Source organism: Molossus molossus, unplaced genomic scaffold (genome assembly GCF_014108415.1).
Source record: "Molossus molossus isolate mMolMol1 unplaced genomic scaffold, mMolMol1.p scaffold_m16_p_7, whole genome shotgun sequence".
NCBI lineage: Eukaryota > Metazoa > Chordata > Mammalia > Chiroptera > Molossidae > Molossus > Molossus molossus.
Genome location: NW_023425401.1, coordinates 1,298,990 through 1,321,783, shown reverse-complemented (window position 1 = coordinate 1,321,783; position 22,794 = coordinate 1,298,990). Strand labels below are relative to the sequence as shown.

At 57.8% G+C, this 22,794-nt stretch overlaps 1 protein-coding gene across 1 annotated transcript in view; it reads right to left on the bottom strand.

Moving 5' to 3' along the window:
* The window catches only part of ABCA13 (ATP binding cassette subfamily A member 13), a 153,914-nt gene that overhangs the window by 21,185 nt on the left and 109,935 nt on the right, over positions 1 to 22,794 (bottom strand). The window contains 6 exon segments of the mRNA XM_036247397.1: positions 615 to 792; positions 1,911 to 1,965; positions 6,810 to 6,918; positions 12,209 to 12,296; positions 14,055 to 14,173; positions 15,581 to 15,650. Coding sequence (XP_036103290.1) covers positions 615 to 792; positions 1,911 to 1,965; positions 6,810 to 6,918; positions 12,209 to 12,296; positions 14,055 to 14,173; positions 15,581 to 15,650 — 619 coding nt within the window.

The following is a 22,794-nucleotide window of genomic DNA, read 5'->3' as shown; positions in this document are numbered from 1 at the left end:
TGGTTGGTCGTGCGGGTGGCAGCCACTCGATGTGCCCCTTTCACATCAATGTTTCTCTCTCTCTCTCTCTCTCTCTCTCTCTCTCTCTCTCTCTCCCCCTCCCCCTCTGTCTGAACAAAATATCGAAAAATGTCCTCGGGTGGGGATAAAAAAAAAAAAAAGCTGGTTGTCTACTCTCTGGTCTTCGGGACAAGAAGGTGCCCTTGTGCCTGGCCCCTTCCCAGAGCTGCAGCCCGAGGCCGTCAGCGCCCCCTCAGGAGGCCGCCCGCGTGTCTGCTCGTGACACGTGACGGGGACTCCACCTGAAACACGCCTGCCAATGAAATGACCCTTCTTGTGCTCCTAGCCTCAGGTGGCCAGCCCCCAAAATAACACCACACACACACATTCACACACATAGATGCACATGTACACATTCACATGCATACACACACGTGTGCACACATATACATGCAAAATACACACCTGCACACATGCACGTGGACACACACACACAAACACATAGATGCACATGTACACATTCACACACACACACATACACGTGTGCACACATATACATACACAAATGCACACACGGGCACACACACACAGAGGACATCCCTCCCACATCCTACCATGTCGCACAGGAAGTGGGTGAGCCAGTAGGTCCCGTAGCCCAGGCCGCTTATGTGCTGCAGCCTCTTGGCGCCGCTCAGCCGGTCCCTGACCACGGAGCCCCCGAGGGACGCGGACAGGACGGAGCAGCCCAGCAGGACACAGAGGGCCACGCCGCACTGCCGGATACTCTCCAGGCTGCAGGAGACAGAGCAGCTCGTCAGCTGGGGGCAGGCACAGCCCGTCTGCCGCTCGGAGCCGGCGGTGAGTCCCCGCGGGGAGTGTCTGGCTGAGGCGCAGACCACCGTCGACCTTTCGAACAGGGATCACTGCCCCCCATTTACAGGGGCACAGCTGAGGAGTGCAAAGGTGAGGACGTGTCCAAGTCTGCCCGTCTCCCAGACCACTGAACCCGACCCCCAGTTAAAGTGAAAGACGTCCCAGCGTGGCCTCTGCGGTGGACGGTGGCCTTCGCCCAGGGGGGACCCTGGCAGCCAGCAGCCCATCAGGGGGAGGGGCAGGCACTCGCTACGGCCCACACCCGCTGGCCCATCTTTGAATTCAATCTCTCAAAATACCCAAATGGTCTGCGCTAGCCCGAGCTGTTTGCAGTAACATCCACCGTGCACCTCCGAACATGTCTTCACCGGACACACCGATCCCCAGCCTACCCCGCCCCTCAGGACGGTCAGTGCTCGGCCTCTGGTCCTCCAGGACATTGGTTTCACAACCAATGTCAGCCAGCTGCACCCAGAATTCTGAGCAGGTGGCAGGCCTGTGACAGGGGGAGCCTGGAGGTCAGCGAGGCCTGAGGACGGACTGCGGGCTTCCTGCCCCCCGACGGCTCGGTGCACAACCAGCGATGCACTAACAGCTGTCTTTACACTCCGCACTCGAACGGACAGCCAGTCTACTGCAGGGCGGGAGGGGAGGGGACAGAGAAAGGGCTGCCCCCAGGCCTGCACATGGGCCACACCAACATCTTGTACAGGTCCTTTGTAAGGAGGCATTACTAGGTGTCCCTGGGTGAGTGCTGTCTTTAGTGCTTTCACCGGGAAGGTGTGGGGTCCTGTGAGCTTCAGGAGAAATCATCCCCTGGAACTTCCTTCCCTTAGAAATGCAGCCACATGGCGCTCACTGCTGTAAGCTGGGTCGGGCACCTTCTCATTTAACACTCTGGTCCCCACACGGTGAAAAGCGCCCCAGCCCTGGGCTAACTCTGTGCCAACCCCCTCAGGGCAAGTGCAGAAGCAGCATCCACCCCCCACGTGACCCACAGGTCTCCTTCCATAGTCGCCCCCTCTCCTTTGACTCACATCTTGTCCTCATTCAGCAGGACCCCTCCGTACGGGTGGCTGTACAGTGTCATTCCTGTGGAAGGCAGATGGAGAGGTGAGCCCACCGCCTGTCCCTGCACGGGCCGCACAAGCCCCCCTCCAGCCCCCGGACCTCTGCCCGCCGGGCTCTCCTGTTTGCTCCACCCGGGTCTGTGGCTGGCGCCCGGGAACGGGGACCCCCAGAACCGGTGTGCGCAAGAGTCCTGACAACAGGCAGTACGGGACTGTTTGGTCAGGGGCCCTGACCTCTGCTCCCTTCGACTGTCGAATAGGAATGACGGCGGCCAACACATCAGTAGCTGCTGGGTGCAAATGCCCGTCGTGACCCATAAATATACAGGTCGTATCACAGCTGCGGGTACTGGTCACGCGCACAGTAAGACTGTGTTTTGCTGGTAAATTCTTGGTACCAGAAATCCTATTTATATACAAACAGAGGCACCTGATTTTTTTTTTAAGTCTATCTCGATCCATAAGGGTAGGTAATTACTACCATTATTTTTAAATCAATCGAAATCATACGTATTTCTTGTCAAATCGGCAAAGACTGTATCTTGGTGCGCGAGAGAATTCAGTGGTTAGTTTCTGTGCCCCGAGATGAAACGGTGGAAAACAGCTGGGCTAAGGAACATCACCCGCATTTTCCGGTGAGAAAACAGACTCCGAGCAGCCACGTAACCATATGCAAAGGGGATCACTCGACGGAAACCAGGTCAGCCCTCGGACGTCCACCCGGAGACCGACCGAGTCTGGACGAAGGGGGCGGACGTGCTCCACTGGCCCGTCCTGTTCCGCCGGCCACTTCGCTGTGTCCGCCTTTGAGCGCGTGGTCGGAGGAGAAGCCGCCGCATTTTCACTGAGGAGGATTCCCCATGGGGGCTGCCCTCTCCGCACCCCAGGAGCCCCAGCCAAGGTCGGGGCCAGAACACCTCGCTTCAAGCAGCGGCCGGAAGTCTCCGGTCAGCGGTGAGGCCGCTGGACTTCCTCTTTCCTGCCCGGTCGTGTCCAGGGCTGGCCCGGGTGTGGGCCTGGAGGGGCGTCAGGCCAGCACCCCGAGCTCCCCTGCACACGACTCCGTCTTGCTGCTCCGTGGCTCCTTCCCTCAGCCTCTCGTCTGTGTCCTGCAGTCCCCGTTGAGGGCGCACTGAGTCCTCACAGACGCCCAGCGGGTGCACGTAGATGTAAGTGAAGGCAGGAGTTGGAGCCAGCAGGAGGACTCCAAACACCCGAGTTTTGCCACCAGGCCCCTGCGTCACCTTCTGCAGCCCCGCCCAGCTCCTGCAGAAGCAAAGACTCCGCCTGGGGGAGGCACCGAGAAGGCTTGTCCACCTGGTCTGGCAGGGCCAGCTTCCAGCGGTTCCCCAAATGACTCCCTTCGAATGGGCCACACTGGAACCCTACTTCACATGGAGTCTTAGGCTTAAAACGGGGGTTCGACAAGCAGCCAAGTTGCTGGGGCTCAGCCAGGGGCCAGCCTGGGTCCTCCCATCGCGTAGCCTGCGTCAGGCTCAGAAAGTCCCTTCGTCGCCAGACCAGGGCTGTCCAGGTGCACGGAGCCCCTCGGTGAGCGGCCGTGACGGCAGGACGCCGTGTGCGTGGCACACAGGTCACGTGCTCAGCTACCGCTGGCCGGATGCCGCAGCCGGTCCAAGTCAGCAGGACATGGGCTCAGCTCTCAAGGGCGTGCCACGTGCCACGCGCCACGTCTCTGAGCTGCTTCCTCGTGACGGTTCGTAGCTCCCGCCCCGCCCGTTCCCAGGGGGACAGGAAGCATCGGGGATGCCAGGAGAGGTGTGGCGGGAGCCCCGCTCACAGGAGCCCTTCGCCAACACTGGGGTGACCACTCGGCTCTCCCCCGCGCTGCTGTGGTTTCTACGCGCCCAGTTTACCGCACCGACCTGCCCTTCCCAGGAGGACCACACACGCAGTCAAACTGGAGTCAAAATGTTGACATAAACAAATAAAATACGGTTCAAGTTTCCAGTAATTGAGATAAATGTATCTTTCAAGTCAACAAACTTTTCAGCCAAGGAACGGCAAGGTCTCTCATTCCAGCAGGTGCTTCCGAGCTCGGTGTTGGGACCCCGAGCACACGGGGAGCAGTGCGGGGACCACAGACCCCTGCCGGCCGCCCGGGTGCACTCAGGGCCCAGGCCCGGCCCAGGGCTCCCGGCACACAGCAGGCCTGGGACTGTGGCTCACGCCCGAGCCACATGTAAGGCGCCTGTGGCTGAGGCAAGAAAACACACCGCCCGAGGGCTCCGTCCCGTCACCGCGGAGGCAGCTCTCTGCCAGCACTTGGGACGTGGCGTCTCACCGACGTCTGGCCCACCAGGCTTTCCAGGGACCACACTGAGGACCTCGTTGCTTTCAGACTCTCTTTGCTTTGGTCACCATGGTCATTGGCTTTTATCTCACAGGCCATGGGCTTCTGCCTCACCCCTCTGATTCCTCATCCCTCTCCTCCCACCTGTTTAGGGAGCATACCAGCTACACAGTGGCTTCTTAGACCCCGTCGCAATGCCAACTTCCCCTCAACGGCAAACACGTCTCTGTTCACATGGTGGATGTCACACGGCATATCTCTCCTTGTCACGGCCCCAGGAACACAGACTTAGGTGGAATGCTTTTGCATTTAAGTCTGGTAGAGCAGAAAGTGGGCACGATACAATGATGCAGTTTTTATATCTGTGCACGTATTTGCCTTTTCCAGAAGACTTCTATTCTGCATAAACTCAAGTTACGGTGTGGTGCCCTCTGCCAGCAGAAGGACTTCTGTCGGCCTCCTTGCAGGGCAGGCCCAGTGGTCGTGAGCTCCGTGGCTTTTGTTCATCTGGACATGACCATTTTCTCCTTCGTTGTTGAAGGTCAGTTTTGCCAGGTATGGAATTCTTGGCTGACAGTGTTTTCTCCCAGTACTTGAAATGTGATCTTACTGCCTCCTGGTGATGGGACTGAGCATGCTTGCTGCTTTCTGGGTTCTCTCATTGGTTTGGTCATGCTTTCCGTTCTTGAAATTCTGCTGATGCCAACCTCTGAGCCAAGGTCTTCCTGCCTCGGGGGCCACAGCACCTCCATTGGTCCCAGAATCCCAGGCACAGCCCTCTTGTCCTCTGCGTCTTCACTCCAGCTTGGGATCCCGCTCAGGGGCCAGCTTTATCTGTCATCTTCACGAAGGTGGAGACTAACTGGTTTTTCCTCATGACCACTGATCAAGATTGTCTCCCCAGTGTTCTGGATCCTGCTGCCCATTTTCATCTGCAGTGTGACTCGGGACCAGCCTCTGCCCATGACAATCACTTCACCCTCCTTGAAATGTCCTTCCTCCTCCTGTCCTCAGCACTGACCAATGTCGCTCATCCGTGATAGCTCGGACTTAGACCTCCTCCAGGAAGGTCTTCCTCTACCCGTGTCCATTGTCCTCCTCTCTTAGGATCATCCTCCCCGATTTCAACAGCTCCGCTGTTCCTCCCGCCGGTCTGAACTGTGTCAGTTTCCTCCAGAGTCATCTGAGCCTTGCCTGGGTTAGCTCTACACTGTGGCACATCCTTGTAATAGGTCACCTCATTGCCACTGGCCCCCTCCCCTACTACATGCTTCCAGGTTATTCCTCCTAATGCACAACTTGGGTCATGGCATTCTCATTCCCAAATATAAACACAGGCGGTCTACTGCCTGCTAAGTGAAGGTTACACTCCTCACGCCATTGGTCAATCTCTCAGAGAGAACCATGGTCCTCTGCACTGGGAACAGACGCCAGGATTGCTCTCGTGTCACTGATCCCTGCAGCAGTGTCTCAGCTTCAGCCTTGGCCTTGTTCCCACCCTGTGCGAGTGACCCCTCCATGCAGGGACCCACAGGCAGTGACCATGGAGCTCAATCCAGGAGAAGGGCACAGGCTTTGTCGTCAGCCAGACTCAAGTCAAACCCTGGGGCCAGGACATGCTGTCAAAGCCAGTGCCAGTAGCTGAGCTCTCAGCCTCGGTTTTAACCAGAGAAGCAGGAACTGAGATGGCAAAGAGATGGGCCAAGGAGGCTGAGCACCAGATAACATCCCTCCCCGTTCCAGACACCTGCCAGCCTTGGCTGCCCCCGGCTGCAGGACCTCACACGCTCATGCTTTCCTTAGGCGTCTGCTTCTTAACTTTTGCCTTTACTACCATTATTCCAAAATACAGAGTCACAACATAATTAAATCTGGTTCGTTTGAGGACTCGGTGGTGAGGGAAAGTAAACATGGAAGAACAGACACAGTTGGGGCAGTCGCCCAGCGTTCATTTCTGCAGAGCTAACGCATCAACACGTGTGTTCTGTGAGCAAACGGGGCTGGAGAGGGTCTATCGGTGCATGTACACCTGCTTTCTTCCCCTCCCTCAAAGAAAACAAAATGAATTCAGTAAATTACAACTTAGCCCACCCACTGGAAACATGTGACATCTCCCTACACCAACAGACTCATTCTGGTTCCAAGACGAACTGTGTCATTTACCAAAACAAGCACAGGAAGTGAGCCACGATCAATCCACAAATATGATGGGCTGGGGCCCAGCCTGAAGCCCACTCTGACCTCCACCTTCCCCACAGTCCAGGTAGTCCACCGAGTCCACCACAGACCCCCTGGCCATGCCCTCAGAGGGGCAAGTGGCCCTGCTTCTGTAAGACACCAGGGCCACCGGGAGAAGGCTCATGGCCCCGCTCCCTCCACTGCACAGCTGAGGCCAGAGTTCCAAGAAGGCAGAAAGCTTTAATGACACCAGTAAAGACCAGCGGGGCCCCGACTGCCTGGCGTCAGACATGGGCTGACCACTCCCAGGCCAAGTTGTTTCTGCGTCATCCCTTGCAAAGCACTGTCTCCGGAAAGGAGTGAGAAATGCCTACCGTACTGTCTCCAGTCCACAGCAGGGGGCAGGAGCCGCCACAGAATGAGGTTATTTAGATGATTCAAGTAGGAGGGGAGGGAATGGAAGCCCTTCTGCTCATACGACACCTGAAAAAGAAAGACAACCCAATGGCTCCCAAGAACAGAGCTCTCCTGTCCACTCCTCAGCTCCTCAGACTCCAGGTGCCCGTCAGTCAGCTCCCACTGCACCTGAGTGTGGCCTCAGGGTGCTGCCCCCACATGGCTGACCATGAGCAGTGACCACAGACTGCTCATCTCACATTTATCTCCAGCATATAATTCACAGCTAAAAGTAGATTAATTTTCCCCAGAACAAATGTAAATGTTGCTCTATGATTATATTCTCACAGTGAAAAAAAAAAAAAAAAAAAACCTAAACCTAGCATGATTTTTCTTTTTCAGTTGGTAAGCTAATGAAATTTAACCTGCAAATTAAAAGTAAGGAGAGACATTAAAATAAGAGATTACTTTCAAATTAATAACTGAACGTGAAACATTATTTCTCAAAATGAACGGAACTGCGCATTTGCTGAGCGTGGAGAATGAAATGGTGTGCCAGCCGGCGAGCAGGCCGGAGAAGGACGGAGTGGCAGGCAGACAGCACGACAAAAGCTGAGCTCATAAGTAGCTAAAAAGGACTAATTGAAAGAACGTATGCATCCCTATGTTCATAGCAGCACTATTTACAATAGCTGAGATCTGGAAACAGCCCAAGTGTCGTTCAGTAGATGAGTGGATAAAAAAGCTGTGGTACATGTACACAATGGAACACTATGCAACTGTAAGAAAGATAGATCTCTTGTCCTTTTAGACAACATGGGCGGACCTGGAGAGTATTATGTTAAGTGAAATAAGCCAGTCAGAGAAAGACAAGTACATATGATCTCACTTATTTGTGGTATATAATGAACAAAACAAGCTGATGAACAAAATAGACTCAGAGACATAGAAAGGAGTATGATTCAGACTGACAGACCTCAGAGGAGGGAATTAGGGTAGGGAAGTGACAGACCACAAAACTTATATGCATGTATGCGTAACCAATGGACATAGACAACAATGCTAGAGGTGATGGGGAGGGATCAGGAGGAGGGTGTCAATGGGAGAAAAAGGAGAAACATCTGTAACAAAAATAAATTAATAAAAATTGCAAAAATAAATAAATAAAAACAACAGCAAGGAGAAAAATGTACTAATTGAACCATCAATGTCCATATTTCAAAATGTTAATATTTTAAGGATAATTTTTTTTTAATATTCTCCATGTGGAAGGCTGGCAAGTGTCTTGAAGAAGTTAGTGAGTCAACCAGCAAGTCCTGGTCTTCACTCTGTTGACAGACAGCCCGCCCCTGGGGCAACACCATCTTGGCCATGTCCGGCCTCTGCAGAAGCACAGCTGCGCCCAGAGAGCACGTGCCCGGGGAACCGGGTAGGGTGGTTGCCATTCATGTGCCGTCAAGACCGGGTCTGAGTCCCTGGCCTTCCAGCCCATGTTTGTGAACCTCATCATACGGTGACTGATTGACTTCTCACCAGAGTCCGTTTAGGGAACAGCTAAGTTAAAGTTGTTCGTGTAGTTAAAAAAAGACACCGAGCCCACAGGACATGTTCCTGGCTCTGTCTCAGGTCCCCCGCTTCCTCAAGCAGCTCGGGAGACAGGCCCTTGTCCCACTTATAGAGACCACTGCCACTCACTCCCTCGGGCATCTTCTTCAGGCCAAGTCCAGTGTGGCTCTGAGATACTCTGTGATGATGCTGAGAGAGGGGTGGTGCTGCGGGACCCTCCCTGGGCACAAAGGGCTTCTGGGACCTGAGAGCATGACCCATAAAACAAGGATTGGCATCGTGGACAGCACATGGCTCCACGGGATGGTGAGCCTGGCGGACAAACCCCGATTAGATGACAGACCTCAAGTGCCGCATGGGGGCTGCAGCAGGACGGTTCCCCCAGACCACCTATGAGAGGGGCAGAGCCAGGAGCTCCGCTCTCCACAGGCAGGAAGCCAGATGAGAAGGGGTTCACAAGGCACGTTTCCAAACTGCTCTTCACACATGGCCACCGCCAGTGACGGAAGACATCCTTGGAGGATGGCAGGGATGAGGACCCCGGGGAACGTGCATGTGACCGACACTCCCTGGGAGCAGGAGCAGGAGCACAGTCTGGCTCAGGAGCTTTCCCCATGCTGGGGTCCTGCACCATCGCCAAGCACAGCCCACCGCAGCCTGACCCACAGTCACCAGCCAAGCACAGCCCACCGCAGCCTGACCCCACAGTCACCGGCCAAGCACAGCCCACCACAGCCTGACCCACAGTCACCGGCCAAGCACAGCCCACCGCAGCCTGACCCACAGTCACCGGCCAAGCACAGCCCACCGCAGCCTGACCCACAGTCACCGGCCAAGCACAGCCCACCGCAGCCTGACCCCACAGTCACTGGCGAAGCACAGCCCCCTGCAGCCTGACCCCACAGGCACCGGCCAGGCACAGCCCACCGCAGCCTGACCACAGGCACCGGCCAGGCACAGCCCACCGCAGCCTGACCACAGGCACAGCCAGGCACAGCCCACCGCAGCCTGACCACAGGCCCTGGCCAGGCACAGCCCACCGCAGCCTGACCACAGGCACCAGCCAGGCACAGCCCCCTGCAGCCTGACCACAGGCACTGGCTCACTGAGTGCACACTGTTGATACAAAGAATCGCTGTGGTTGTTTGCAATGTCGCGTTAACTAGGCAAAGGATGGCTGATCAATTAGTGAAGTTCCAAAGAAAAAAGTGAGACATATTCTGGAACTTCATTTCAGGGCTTCCGTGAATCGGCCTCTACTTGGGAGAATTTTACAAATTCTTTCATCAGGCAACAGTGTTTATGATGATCTTCAGATCCAACACTTCAGATTCTTCAGAGTTCGGACTAGCTTTCTTCTCTGTCTCACGAGCGGTTTCCGGGAGCCCTGGGCGGGGCTGCGGGCACCCGCGCGGGGTGCCCCTCCCACCTGCCCGTCAGGACCCGACGAGGTCCCATCACTGAAGGAGAAAGTCCGGCTCCTTTCGGGGGCGCGTCACGACAGCCCGAGGCAGGCCTCCCGTCGGGAATCACGAGTGACAGTCTCTCAGGGACGCAGCTGCGTCGCTGTAGGAAGAAGACCACGCCGTGGACGTTCAGGTGCAGAAAATCCTGAGAACGGAACGTCTGCCCGACACCGGGAGGGAGGTGGGTCGGCCCTCTCATCTGAAGTGCGAACCGCCTCGCGGTGTTCTGAGTAAACGGGACGAACACTCCAGGTGTGAACGAAACAGCTCGCAGAGGCTCCCTGACGACTCTCCACACGGTGGACTGAATTTCTAGGAAGCCTCTTCCCGCCAAGTCTCCAGTTTCTCTTCAAAAAGACTATGTTAATTGTACAGCATCTTATGACTGCACCCTAAAGGCCGAAGGAAAAGGCTGGTCAGCAGCGGCTGGAAGGTTTATGTGGTCATTCGACATGACATCGACCACCAGCTGCAGGGATCTCGGACGCCCGGCGCCCGGGCAGCGGCTTGGGGACCAGGATCACGTGGCTGCCGGAGGGGCGGCTCATCCAGCAGGGGTCCGTGCAGTCCGCCCGCACTCCTGTGCCTGGCCAAGCGCGTGCGGAACCACATGAGGGCACAAAGTAGGCGCCGTGATACATCGAACCCAAAGTGACCTCACAGGCGATCTGACCATAAGTTCTAACTGGGCAGGTCAAGGTGGTGGTCACGCCCCAGGCACGTAACCTCGTCACAAACAGGCTCACCTCTGCCTCCAGCCAGCCCTGTCCGTCGTTTCTGCACATCCACGTTAACACACCTCTAAAATGCCTCTTTTCTGACCCCGTGAAGGTGTGACCGCCCTCAGGAGAACGCAGAACCTCGCTGACCCTGTTAACCCTGTGACCCAGGGCCCGCCCGGCCTTCTCCCACTCACATGCCGTCTTCCCAGCCGCCCTCCTTAATTCCAAATGCATAAAGAAACTGCACATTCGTTCTCAGGGGCATCTGAGATCTTGTTTCCCAGCATGTTGTCAGTTTGGCTCAAATAAACTCATAAAAATTCTGCACAGGAAGTTTTTTTACAATTCTCTGTGGGTTTGCATGTTCTCAGATCAACAAGATCAAAACTGCAGAAGCCCCCACTCAAACATGTCGACACAGAGGACTAATCCAAACACAGAGAGGGGGGCTGGCGAGAGGACACGTGCCAGGCCCCCCTCCCCGGAGCGGAGGCTGGGAAGCCCCGGCGGCCGGGCCCCAGACACCAGCAGAGACACAACCCACTGGAAATACGCAGCGGCGGGTCGGTGCAGACACAAAGGCTGAAACGCTCTTGGGACATGGACAGGTTTCTTCAGTGAACCAGGCGTATTCTCCTATCAGCCTCGCCCTACGTTGAGAACACTAGCAAATGCATGTCAGGTCTTTTTCCGTCAAAGCATGAATCCTGATGTTTCCAGACGGAGCCATGAACCTCCTTGCCCATGTTGCCTGCTGAGGGGGCTCAGGGGGGCATTTCTGAACAGTCTACAGGGCGACTTCACTAGGGGTCACTGTGAAATACAGCTGTTAACACTCCCCTAGGATCGCGGGTGAACTGCGTGTACAGCACCTGCACCTCCCTGCGTACACCTCCCCCGCAAGCCCTGAGCCTGACCAGCTCTCAGGTCCCATGAGTCGTGAGAGCAGGAGGGTCCTGCTCTGGGCTCACAGGCACCACACTGCCTTCGTCACAGGGTGGGGACAGCAGCCACACCCCTCCCTCTGCCTGCTCCCTCCCGATCTGTCTCAGGCAGGACAGCACCAGAGAGGCTCCATCACGGGGACCGAGGCTCGTCTCTCCCGGCTGCAGGCTGCGCTCACTTCTGCCCTGAGAACCTGCTTGGTGACAGCTCTTCCGAGTTCCCGCTGCGAGCAGAGTGTCTCTCCTCTGTCCTCTCCCCTCGGGTGCTGTGCGGGGACCATTCCTACGCCACAGACAGTCCCGCAGGCCCTCGGAGAAGTCCCGCCCCATCACCGCTGCCTGTGCCCCATCGGCCAGGTCCCCCGATTCTGGAGCACGAGGAATGCCGTGCTCACGTGGCAGGAGCCCCTCGCCGCCAGGGCAGCCAGTGGGCGTCCAGCTGTCCTGCCCACGGGTGTCCCTAAGAACAGATCAGCTTCTCATTTGCTGCAGACCTACTGGGCGAATTCCGATCTTAACCAAACAGTGGCCTTGCTGTTCAGTCAGAGGGGAGCACTCCCGCTCTCTGTCAAGGGCAGGTTGGCACACAGACGTCTCTACTGCACGGGACGGACGTGGGTTGACGCGGCGATCAGCCTCCCCAGGGCTCTAACAGGACACCACACAAAAACACCGTTACCTTGGCCAGCGTTTCTGGTGTCGCTGTGCTTGCATTCGCGTCCGGAACGGGACCCGGGACTCGCACTCCGAAAGACCACCCTCCAAGCCTGGAAACAGTGAACAGGTGTGAGCGCCATCTGGGGGCCGGATGCCAGCCCGGGCCAGCTGCTCTCGCAGTGACCTTGGGAGACAGCGGACTGGGCCTCGGCTGTCGGGGGCGGCCACGCGGCGGGTCAGCGGCAGGAGGAAGTGGACTTGCCCATGAGGCGGGCATCCAGGCATGGCTTGTGGGGTCCGCATGGGGCTTGCCATCCTAGAGTGCGCTCCTCAGAACTCACCCCCCAGGTGGGAAAGATGCCCGTACAGGACGTGGCTACAGTGGGCATTTCCACTCATGGTCCTTTCTCCCGCGGACCAGCTACGGGGAGCCCCTCGCCATCCCTCTGGGAGCCGCCCTGCTCGGTCTCCCGCCCCGGCCTGTTTGGAGTGAATGTGGACACCGCCCTGCGCAGGAGGCTGCCCCGCGGGCTGCGGTGGGCTGGCGGCCGTCTCTTCCACACTTCCAGTGACCATACCCACGGCCACACGGGGCTTTACGTCTCTGCCGGTTTCTCTGGGTGGCAAGTCTGTCTTTTACCCCGTCACCCGGCCGAGTGGGCCTGGCGCCGATGTGACGTCAGGAATACAGGGACGTGCTACTTTGTCCTCCCCCCCCACCCCGGGTTACAGCAGACGGAAGAAGAAACTCCCCCAGCACCCGGCGCTCAGCAGGGGCTGAGGCAGAGGCAGGGGCTGCGTCCCACCGTCGGCCTCACCACTCAGCCTGCACTGACGAGACTGAGGGAGCGACTTCCAGGGGCCGACACTCCCCTGGTCCTGGCACAGAACACCCGCCTCCGGGAGCCAGACTCTGCATGTTAAAAGCCGAGGAGAGGGGTTGTGGGGACGCGGGGACTCTGGCAGAGCAGAGACCGTAGCCGCGATTTAAAGCCATGAAACGCACCCTTCCTGACCCCTAGACTCACACACCACCGCTTTCCCAAGCAGAGTCTGGGAGGAGCCCAGACACGTGGCTGCCCCGGTGATGCCGCAGAGACAAGGGGTCGGGTGGTGAAGCCAGCCAGGCGATGACCGGCCAAGGATGACAGGCCAGGGGATGACCAGCCAGGGATGACCGGCCAGGAATAACTGGCTAGGAATGACTGGCCAGGGGATGACCAACCAGGGATGACCGGACAGGAATGACAGTCCAGGCGATGACCAGGCTGGCAATGACCAACCAGGGATGACAGGCCAGGGGATGACCAGCCAGGGATGACCAGCCAGGGATGACAGGCCAGGGGATGACCAGCCAGGGATAACAGGCCAGGGATGACCAGCCAGGGATGACCAGCCAGGAATGACAGGCCAGGGGATGACCAGCCAGGGATGACCGGCCAGGGATGACCGGCCAGGGATGACAGGCCAGGGATGACCAGCCAGGGATGACCAGCCAGGAATGACCGGCCAGGGATGACCAGCCAGGGATGACCAGCCAGGGATGACAGGCCAGGGGATGACCAGCCAGGGATGACCGGCCAGGAATGACCGGCCAGGGATGACCAGCCAGGGATGACAGGCCAGGGGATGACCAGCCAGGGATGACCAGCCAGGGATGACCAGCCAGGCGATGACCAGCTAGGGAATGACCAGCCAGGAATGACCGGCCAGGGATGACCAGCCAGGGGATGACCAGTGCACGTCAGCGGTCAGGGACCTGGCCCCTCAAAGCCTTTGCTGGGACGTGTCTGAGGCTTCTCACGAGCTACGACATGGCATCGGAAGCAGTGGTCCCCACCGCAGGTCCCGGGCAGCTCTGAGCCCACCTGGGTCTGTCACTTGGCAGCAGCAAGTACTCCTCCAGGCGGAAAGCCGACAGGTTCAGCAGCGTGTGGCCCAGGGCGCTGGTCAGGTAGGGAGGCCCGGCGCTGACGTTGGGACAGGCCTGTGGTTGTTCGCAGAGAGAGAGCCCAGAGACTGTTATGACCCACCAACAAGCAGGTTCCCTGACGTCACCTTTAACGAGCGTGACTTCCTGCGGGGTTCCACCTTTACTCGATAATCTGCGGCCTCTTGGGTGTTCTGACTTCTCAAATGTCTTCGAGAGTCACCCGCATCTGCGAATTGCAGACTCCCCCTGGGACCTTGGCGTCAATTGCGCTGGGAACTTCGGGTGCTTTTCTCTAAGTCTGAGCAGCTGGGTGAGAACTCAGAAGGGCCAAGGCCTCCACCAGACGGGGTGGCGCGTGAGGACCCCGAAAGTCCAGGACAACTATGGTAGGATGACATGCACAGCGATTCAATGTGGTGTGTTTCTCCCCAAGCGCCTCCAGGAGAAACGAGTCCCCTCTCCGCGGTGATGCGCCAGAGGACAGGCCCAGCTCAGAATCACGAAATGACCGCCCAGCAGGGTGAGCTGCTCAGCAGGGCCCTGGGCCACCCAGGGATGCCCTGCCCCCCTTGGGAGAACCACCCCCTAGGGCAGCCACGATGGACGCGGGGCCTGACACTCTGACCCTTCCGCATCAGCTTCTGAAGCTGGATCTTCCCCTCCCCTCCGTCTCTGTCCATCAGGACAGCCACTGGCGTGTGGATTACAGCCAACAGACCTACGACTTTCATTAACGGCCGTTGGGTTCCCTCTGGGATGATCCAGCCCGTTTCCGAGTGGGTTTGCACCCGCGCTCCCTCACGGCCTGGGTGCCGTGCTGTTAGTGGACTGTGAGCGTCTGCCCCGTTTTCCGGGGAGCAGCCACAGTCGGGGGACCTGGGTGGCGTCCTGCTTTTAATAGCCGGCTCTCAGAACTCAGATAAACAGAAACATGGCAAGAGCCTCGTCGTCCCGCCTGGAGATGTCGGGAGATTTCTCCCGGGGCCGTGCCGGCTCCCCCTGGTCGCGGGCGGTGGAACCCACACAGCGTCCGCGCTGCACCACGGTTCGCTTTGAGGAATGAAATGTTTCTGAGCCGCAGCTCGAGTAGACCCGAGTCACAGAGGCTCATTAGTTAACAGGAACAGAGGCTTATAAATGAAGTCAACATTATTGTTACTTGAAATTTAGACTTTAAAAAAAAAAGCCCGGGCCAGTTTGGCTCAGTGGTTAGAGCGTCGGCCCGCAGACCAGAGAGTCCCGGGTTCGGTTCCCACTAAGGGCACGGACCTCGGTTGCAGTTTGTCCCTGGTCCCGGCTGGGGCCGTGTGGGTGGCATTAGTCAATGTGTCTCTCTCACATCGATGTTTCTCCCTCTCTCTTCCCCCCTCTCTCCCTCCCGCTCTACCTGAAGATAAATGCAACAATGTCCTCGGGGGAGGATAACAAACAAACAACAACGCAGATCACCACAGAACCTACCGCACAGCCACAGGAGCCCTGGACTTCCGGGCGAGACCGGGGACCGGTGTGCCAACAGGAAGCATTCCCCCTACAGAAACACCAGGAGAGCGGCGTGAGGGCCCGGCGACCCTGCCAGCGCGGAGCCCCGAGGAGCACGCGGGCCCAGGCGCCATCCCTGCCGCAGGAGGCGCCCGCCGTTGGCCGCAGCTGGAGCCGGAGCCCCGGTGCCGAGTTTCCTCACGACGGCAGTTTCCTGTTCCCCCAGGGACGCCCTGCGGTGCAGGAGGCAGGCCCCGGCTCCCAGGTCTTTCTCTGGCGGGACTCAGGGGAAGCCCCTGCTCCTGCCATTGACGCCGGTGAGCCGCTGACTCCTCCCGACAGGACCCCGCACTTGATCCTCATTTACGGAAACATCGACCCCTGGAGTCCATACGAACACAGGCGGGGTCACAGAAACTGTCACGGACGAGGTGCAGCCCTGGTTCTCGCTCTTCCTGACTCCGACCTTCCCCACAGCGTCTTCTTCGTTAAATCAGACGTTGCTTTAGTGAAGATAGCTACTCCTGTCCACTCAGAATCGGGGAGAAGGGAGGACGCTCACACTGACTGACCACAGGCACCAGACCTCCTGCGGCCCCCTGGGGGCCGAGGGGTCTCCGCAGGTGTGGCAGCCCATCCCCCGCAGGCCGCAGACGCCGGGCCTCGGGGTGCCAGCCCGTCTGCTGGGGACGAAGGTCCAATCCAACAAAAACAAACTCGCTGCGTCCATTACCCAGGTCTACAGAGTGCAGTTTCCACTCAATCTTCTTACGTATCAGAACGATGTGGAGACTTTCCTGGGCAGTCACCTGCCGGGGTCCAGTCAGAGACGGAACCGTTACCATGGAAGCACTGGTGTCTAGCCAGACGCTGATCTGGACGCCCGCCCGTGTTTACAGGGCTGCTCTCCGCTGCTGCCCGGCAGGCTGCCCGCGTCCCCGGCCTCGGCTGCGCCCTCGGCGACGTCAGCAAGTGCTCCCAACACCGAGTCTTTAAAGACGAGTCTCTGAGTCCTTCCCAGGCCTCCACCACGCTCCTGCCTGGTCCCTTCCAGAGGAAAGTCTGGGTGGGAGATGCTGGGTGACACCGGCCCCTTCGTACGTGACGCGGAGACGCAGCCCAGGGTGGTGACCGCCGGGGGGGTGGGCGGGGAGGTGGAAGTGGGTAAAGGGGGGGATGGGGACCAACAGACAGAGACTCTGCTTGGGGCGGTGGGCCCAGGATGCAGGGTGGGGAGTTTTACTGAGCTGTACACTTCAAACCTGTATGGTTTTGTGAACCAATGTCACCCCGATAAATTCAATAACAAATGAACAAATAAAAAGGCTGGACCGCAGAGGAAATGAAAGCAGCGGAAATGAGCAGGTCCCCACACAGGGCTGCCCCCAATCTGTACAGTCTCGTGGGCACTGGACCGGGAGGGACAAGCCCCAGGGCCACCTGGCGGTGAGCGGGGTGCTGCTCCCCTGAGGGCTGGGCTCACTGAGGCAGCAACGCAGAGGTCAGGTAAGGTGCCCAGTCACCCGGCAGACCAGGCGGAGCTGAAGGTGGGCTCAGGCAGCCGGCCCAGGATCGGGGGCCCCCCCCGGCTCGCATGAGGCCTGACACACAGTCTCCTTGGTTTCGACCCTTGACCTTGACTTCCGTCTCCACAGGCCCCTCCGGGACCCCGTCCCCAGCTGAGCCATGTGGCTGCAAGGACCTGACCCCATGAAGGGTGGGTCCCACCAAGAAAACACTCCAGTTGCTGCAGCGGGACCCTGGGGAGAAACCCACACAACAGCCACCTGGCTGTTCCAGTTCAACAGAAATTCTGACGGGCCAACTACCACTTTCAATTCATGTGCAAGAACCAGCAAGAACATCTGGGAAAGCACCATTCACCCCTGAAACACCAGCAGACCCTCACCGCTCACCCTGAAACACCAGCAGACCCTCACCGCTCACCCCTGAAACACCAGCAGACCCTCACCGTCCACCCTGAAACACCAGCAGACCCTCACCGCTCACCCCTGAAACACCAGCAGACCCTCACCGCTCACCCTGAAACACCAGCAGACCCTCACCGTCCACCCTGAAACACCAGCAGACCCTCACCACTCACCCTGAAACACCAGCAGACCCTCACCGTCCACCCCTGAAACAACAGCAGACCCTCACCATCCACCCCTGAAACACCAGCTGACCCTCACCATTCACCCCTGAAACAACAGCAGACCCTCACCATTCACCCCTGAAACACCAGCAGACCCTCACCATCCACCCCTGAAACACCAGCAGACCCTCACCATCCACCCCTGAAACACCAGCAGACCCTCACCATCCACCCCTGAAACACCAGCAGACCCTCACCATTCACCCCTGAAACACCAGCAGACCCTCACCATCCACCCCTGAAACACCAGCAGACCCTCACCATCCACCCCTGAAACACCAGCAGACCCTCACCATTCACCCCTGAAACAACAGCAGACCCTCACCGTCCACCCTAAAACACCAGCAGACCCTCACCGTCCACCCTGAAACACCAGCAGACCCTCACCGTCCACCCTGAAACACCAGCAGACCCTCACCATTCACCCCTGAAACACCAGCAGACCCTCACCATTCACCCCTGAAACACCAGCAGACCCTCACCATTCACCCTGAAACACCAGCAGACCCTCACCATTCACCCCTGAAACACCAGCAGACCCTCACCATTCACCCCTGAAACACCAGCAGACCCTCACCGTCCACCCCTGAAACACCAGCAGACCCTCACCATTCACCCTGAAACACCAGCAGACCCTCACCGTCCACCCTGAAACACCAGCAGACCCTCACCATTCACCCCTGAAACACCAGCAGACCCTCACCGTCCACCCCTGAAACACCAGCAGACCCTCACCATCCACCCCTGAAACACCAGCAGACCCTCACCATCCACCCCTGAAACACCAGCAGACCCTCACCGTTCACCCTGAAACACCAGCAGACCCTCACCATCCACCCCTGAAACACCAGCAGACCCTCACCATCCACCCCTGAAACACCAGCAGACCCTCACCATTCACCCCTGAAACAACAGCAGACCCTCACCGTCCACCCTGAAACACCAGCAGACCCTCACCGTCCACCCTGAAACACCAGCAGACCCTCACCATTCACCCCTGAAACACCAGCAGACCCTCACCGTCCACCCCTGAAACACCAGCAGACCCTCACCGTCCACCCCTGAAACAACAGCAGACCCTCACCATTCACCCCTGAAACACCAGCAGACCCTCACCGTCCACCCCTGAAACACCAGCAGACCCTCACCATTCACCCCTGAAACACCAGCAGACCCTCACCGTCCACCCCTGAAACACCAGCAGACCCTCACCGTCCACCCTGAAACACCAGCAGACCCTCACCATTCACCCCTGAAACACCAGCAGACCCTCACCGTCCACCCCTGAAACACCAGCAGACCCTCACCATCCATCCCTGAAACACCAGCAGACCCTCACCATCCACCCCTGAAACACCAGCAGACCCTCACCATTCACCCCTGAAACACCAGCAGACCCTCACCATTCACCCCTGAAACACCAGCAGACCCTCACCATCCACCCCTGAAACACCAGCAGACCCTCACCATCCACCCCTGAAACAACAGCAGACCCTCACCATCCACCCCTGAAACACCAGCAGACCCTCACCATCCACCCCTGAAACACCAGCAGACCCTCACCATCCACCCCTGAAACACCAGCAGACCCCACCGTCACCCTGAAACACCAGCAGACCCTCACCATTCACCCTGAAACACCAGCAGACCCTCACCATCCACCCCTGAAACACCAGCAGACCTTCACCATCCACCCCTGAAACACCAGCAGACCCTCACCATCCACCCCTGAAACACCAGCAGACCCTCACCATCCACCCCTGAAACACCAGCAGACCCTCACCATCCACCCCTGAAACACCAGCAGACCCTCACCATCCACCCCTGAAACACCAGCAGACCCTCACCATCCACCCCTGAAACACCAGCAGACCCTCACCGTTCACCCTGAAACACCAGCAGACCCTCACCATCCACCCCTGAAACACCAGCAGACCCTCACCATTCACCCCTGAAACACCAGCAGACCCTCACCATCCACCCCTGAAACACCAGCAGACCCTCACCGTCCACCCTGAAACACCAGCAGACCCTCACCGTCCACCCCTGAAACACCAGCAGACCCTCACCGTCCACCCCTGAAACACCAGCAGACCCTCACCGTCCACCCCTGAAACAACAGCAGACCCTCACCGTCCATCCCTGAAACAACAGCAGACCCTCACCGTCCACCCCTGAAACACCAGCAGACCCTCACCGTCCACCCCTGAAAACCAGCAGACCCTCACCATCCATCCCTGAAACAACAGCAGACCCTCACCATCCACCCCTGAAACACCAGCAGACCCTCACCGTTCACCCTGAAACACCAGCAGACCCTCACCATCCACCCCTGAAACACCAGCAGACCCTCACCATCCACCCCTGAAACACCAGCAGACCCTCACCATTCACCCCTGAAACACCAGCAGACCCTCACCGTCCACCCTGAAACACCAGCAGACCCTCACCGTCCACCCTGAAACACCAGCAGACCCTCACCATTCACCCCTGAAACACCAGCAGACCCTCACCGTTCACCCCTGAAACACCAGCAGACCCTCACCATTCACCCCTGAAACACTAGCAGATCCTCACCATTCACCCCTGAAACACCAGCAGACCCCCACCATTCACCCCTGAAACACTAGCAGATCCTCACCATTCACCCCTGAAACACTAGCAGACCCTCACCATTCACCCTGAAACACCAGCAGACCCTCACCGTTCACCCCTGAAACACCAGCAGACCCTCACCGTCCACCCCTGAAACACCAGCAGACCCTCACCATCCACCCCTGAAACACCAGCAGACCCTCACCATTCACCCCTGAAACACCAGCAGACCCTCACCGTCCACCCCTGAAACACCAGCAGACCCTCACCGTCCACCCCTGAAACACCAGCAGACCCTCACCATTCACCCCTGAAACACCAGCAGACCCTCACCGTTCACCCTGAAACACCAGCAGACCCCCACCATTCACCCTGAAACACCAGCAGACCCTCACCGTCCTCCCTGAAACACTAGCAGACCCTCACCGTTCACCCCTGAAACACCTGCAGACCCTCACCAGAGCATCCCCGGAGTATGTCTTATAAAATGAAGTTGGATGCTTAAGTCTGCCGTCTGTTTCTAAAACTTAGCCACTTTAGCACATTGTAAAACTGAACTACACATCATCTGTTATGAGGGCGATTCTATCGTAGGTCAGTTTCTGCCACGACAGATTTCTCCGGGGACCCCCTGCCTTCCGCAGGAGAGGGCTAAGCCGGGACGGTCACACACGACCACCTCCACGAACTACCACGAGCAGGGTGTGACCTGCCCTGTCAGGTGGTTTCCTCCGACCGGCAATCAAGCGATGGCTCAAGTCTGCAGAGAGGGAAACCACAGATGTCACTGGACTCAACAACAGTTCGTGCTAAGAGAAGGAGGCGTCCTTGATTTAAACGAAAACTTTGCTTCTGTCTGGACCCGAGTGAACCACGGGCTGTGCGAACGCCACGTGAACCACCATCAAAGGACGTGGTCAGAGCACCCGCAGGGGGCAGCCCCGGGACCGGCCTGTCGTTACCTGGCCCAAGGCAGAGGGTAGAAATGGCTACAGAGTAGGAATGCGTGAAGGACAGGCTGGTGGGCTTTACCAGGTGGAAGGAGACAGGAGGGCAGGCGGGCCGCGGGCGCCCACGACCACTCCCTGCGGAGCCGGAAGACACGGCTGTGGGAACAGAACCTGGAAGGTGTGTCCTCCGTCCTCTGCAGGGACCCGCCCCTTCCCCCTGACGTCTCCTCCTGTCAGGGAAGGGAGACATCACCACGGAAGCTTTTACTTAGTGAAAGTAATTGCTTTGTTTTTCAAGAGACGGCTAAAGGGAAAACAACGTAATTAATTTTCTATTAATTCTTCCTTACTGAGACCAGTAACCGCTATTCAGTCTGGAGCTAATGGCCCGCGTGACGAATGGGCAGCAAGTGCCATCATAAATTAGGAAAAGATATTCCCACTATGGCATTTATGTCTGGGTTTTTATATTTATTACTTAAAAACACACACCCAGTTGTGCTTAACACAGCGTAATGGTGTTCATCGCTTCCCCCACTTGCTCGGTCCGGAGCTGCGCATTCGAGACCAGGGTGTGCCCTGCACCGAGCCCAGGTCCTACACAGCACTGTGTTTAATGTAGATGCCCACAAACAACCACCGAGCAACACAAGGCGGGAAGTCTCATCGAGAAACACATCCTCGCCCTGGCCGGTGTGGCTCATTTTGTTGGGCTTTGTCCCAGGCACCAAAGAGTCACCAGTTCAATTCCTGGTCTGGGCACGTGCCCAGGTTGCAGGCTCAATCCCCAGTAGGGGGCGTGCGGGAGGCAGCCGATCGATGTCTCTCCTCATCCCCCTTCCCTTTGTCGCTCTAAAATTAATAATTTTTTAAAAAAAGACATGCTTTGTCAAGATTTCATTGAAACATCCTCTCTCCATGATCATTTTCAAATCCTGGGAAGAAAAGTATTGAGAGTAATTCGCTGCCAACTGAAGTGACTGACTCAAGTCCCTTCAGTCACAGACAGATGACGCTAATATCACACGCACAGGTTTTTTCTAAAGGTAAGTAACAGTTAATACATATTTCCCATTTAACTGCTACTTAATTTTTTAGCTCTGGGTTTTATTCAAGGAACAGGATGCTATTAATTATTGGCTTTTTGGGTTTTTTTTTTTGCCTTAATATAAGCCGTGTGCTCACCCAGGACGGAAGGGGTCGAGGACAGTGTATTTCAGGTCACTTTAGGAGGCCACTCCGGCGGCCTGCTCAGTGCTGACGACCCTGTCGGCAATGCTCACTTCTCAGAACGTGAACTTCGCATGAATACAAACCGTGACGCGGCCCTGCCCACCCGCGGGCTCCGGCCGGAGGCGGCCCTGCCCACCCGCAGGGTCTGCTGGCTGGAGGTGGCCCTGCCCACCCGCGGGCTCCAGCCGGAGGCGTCCCTGCCCACCCGCGGGGTCTGCTGGCTGGAGGCGGCCCTGCCCACCCGCGGGCTCTGGCTGGAC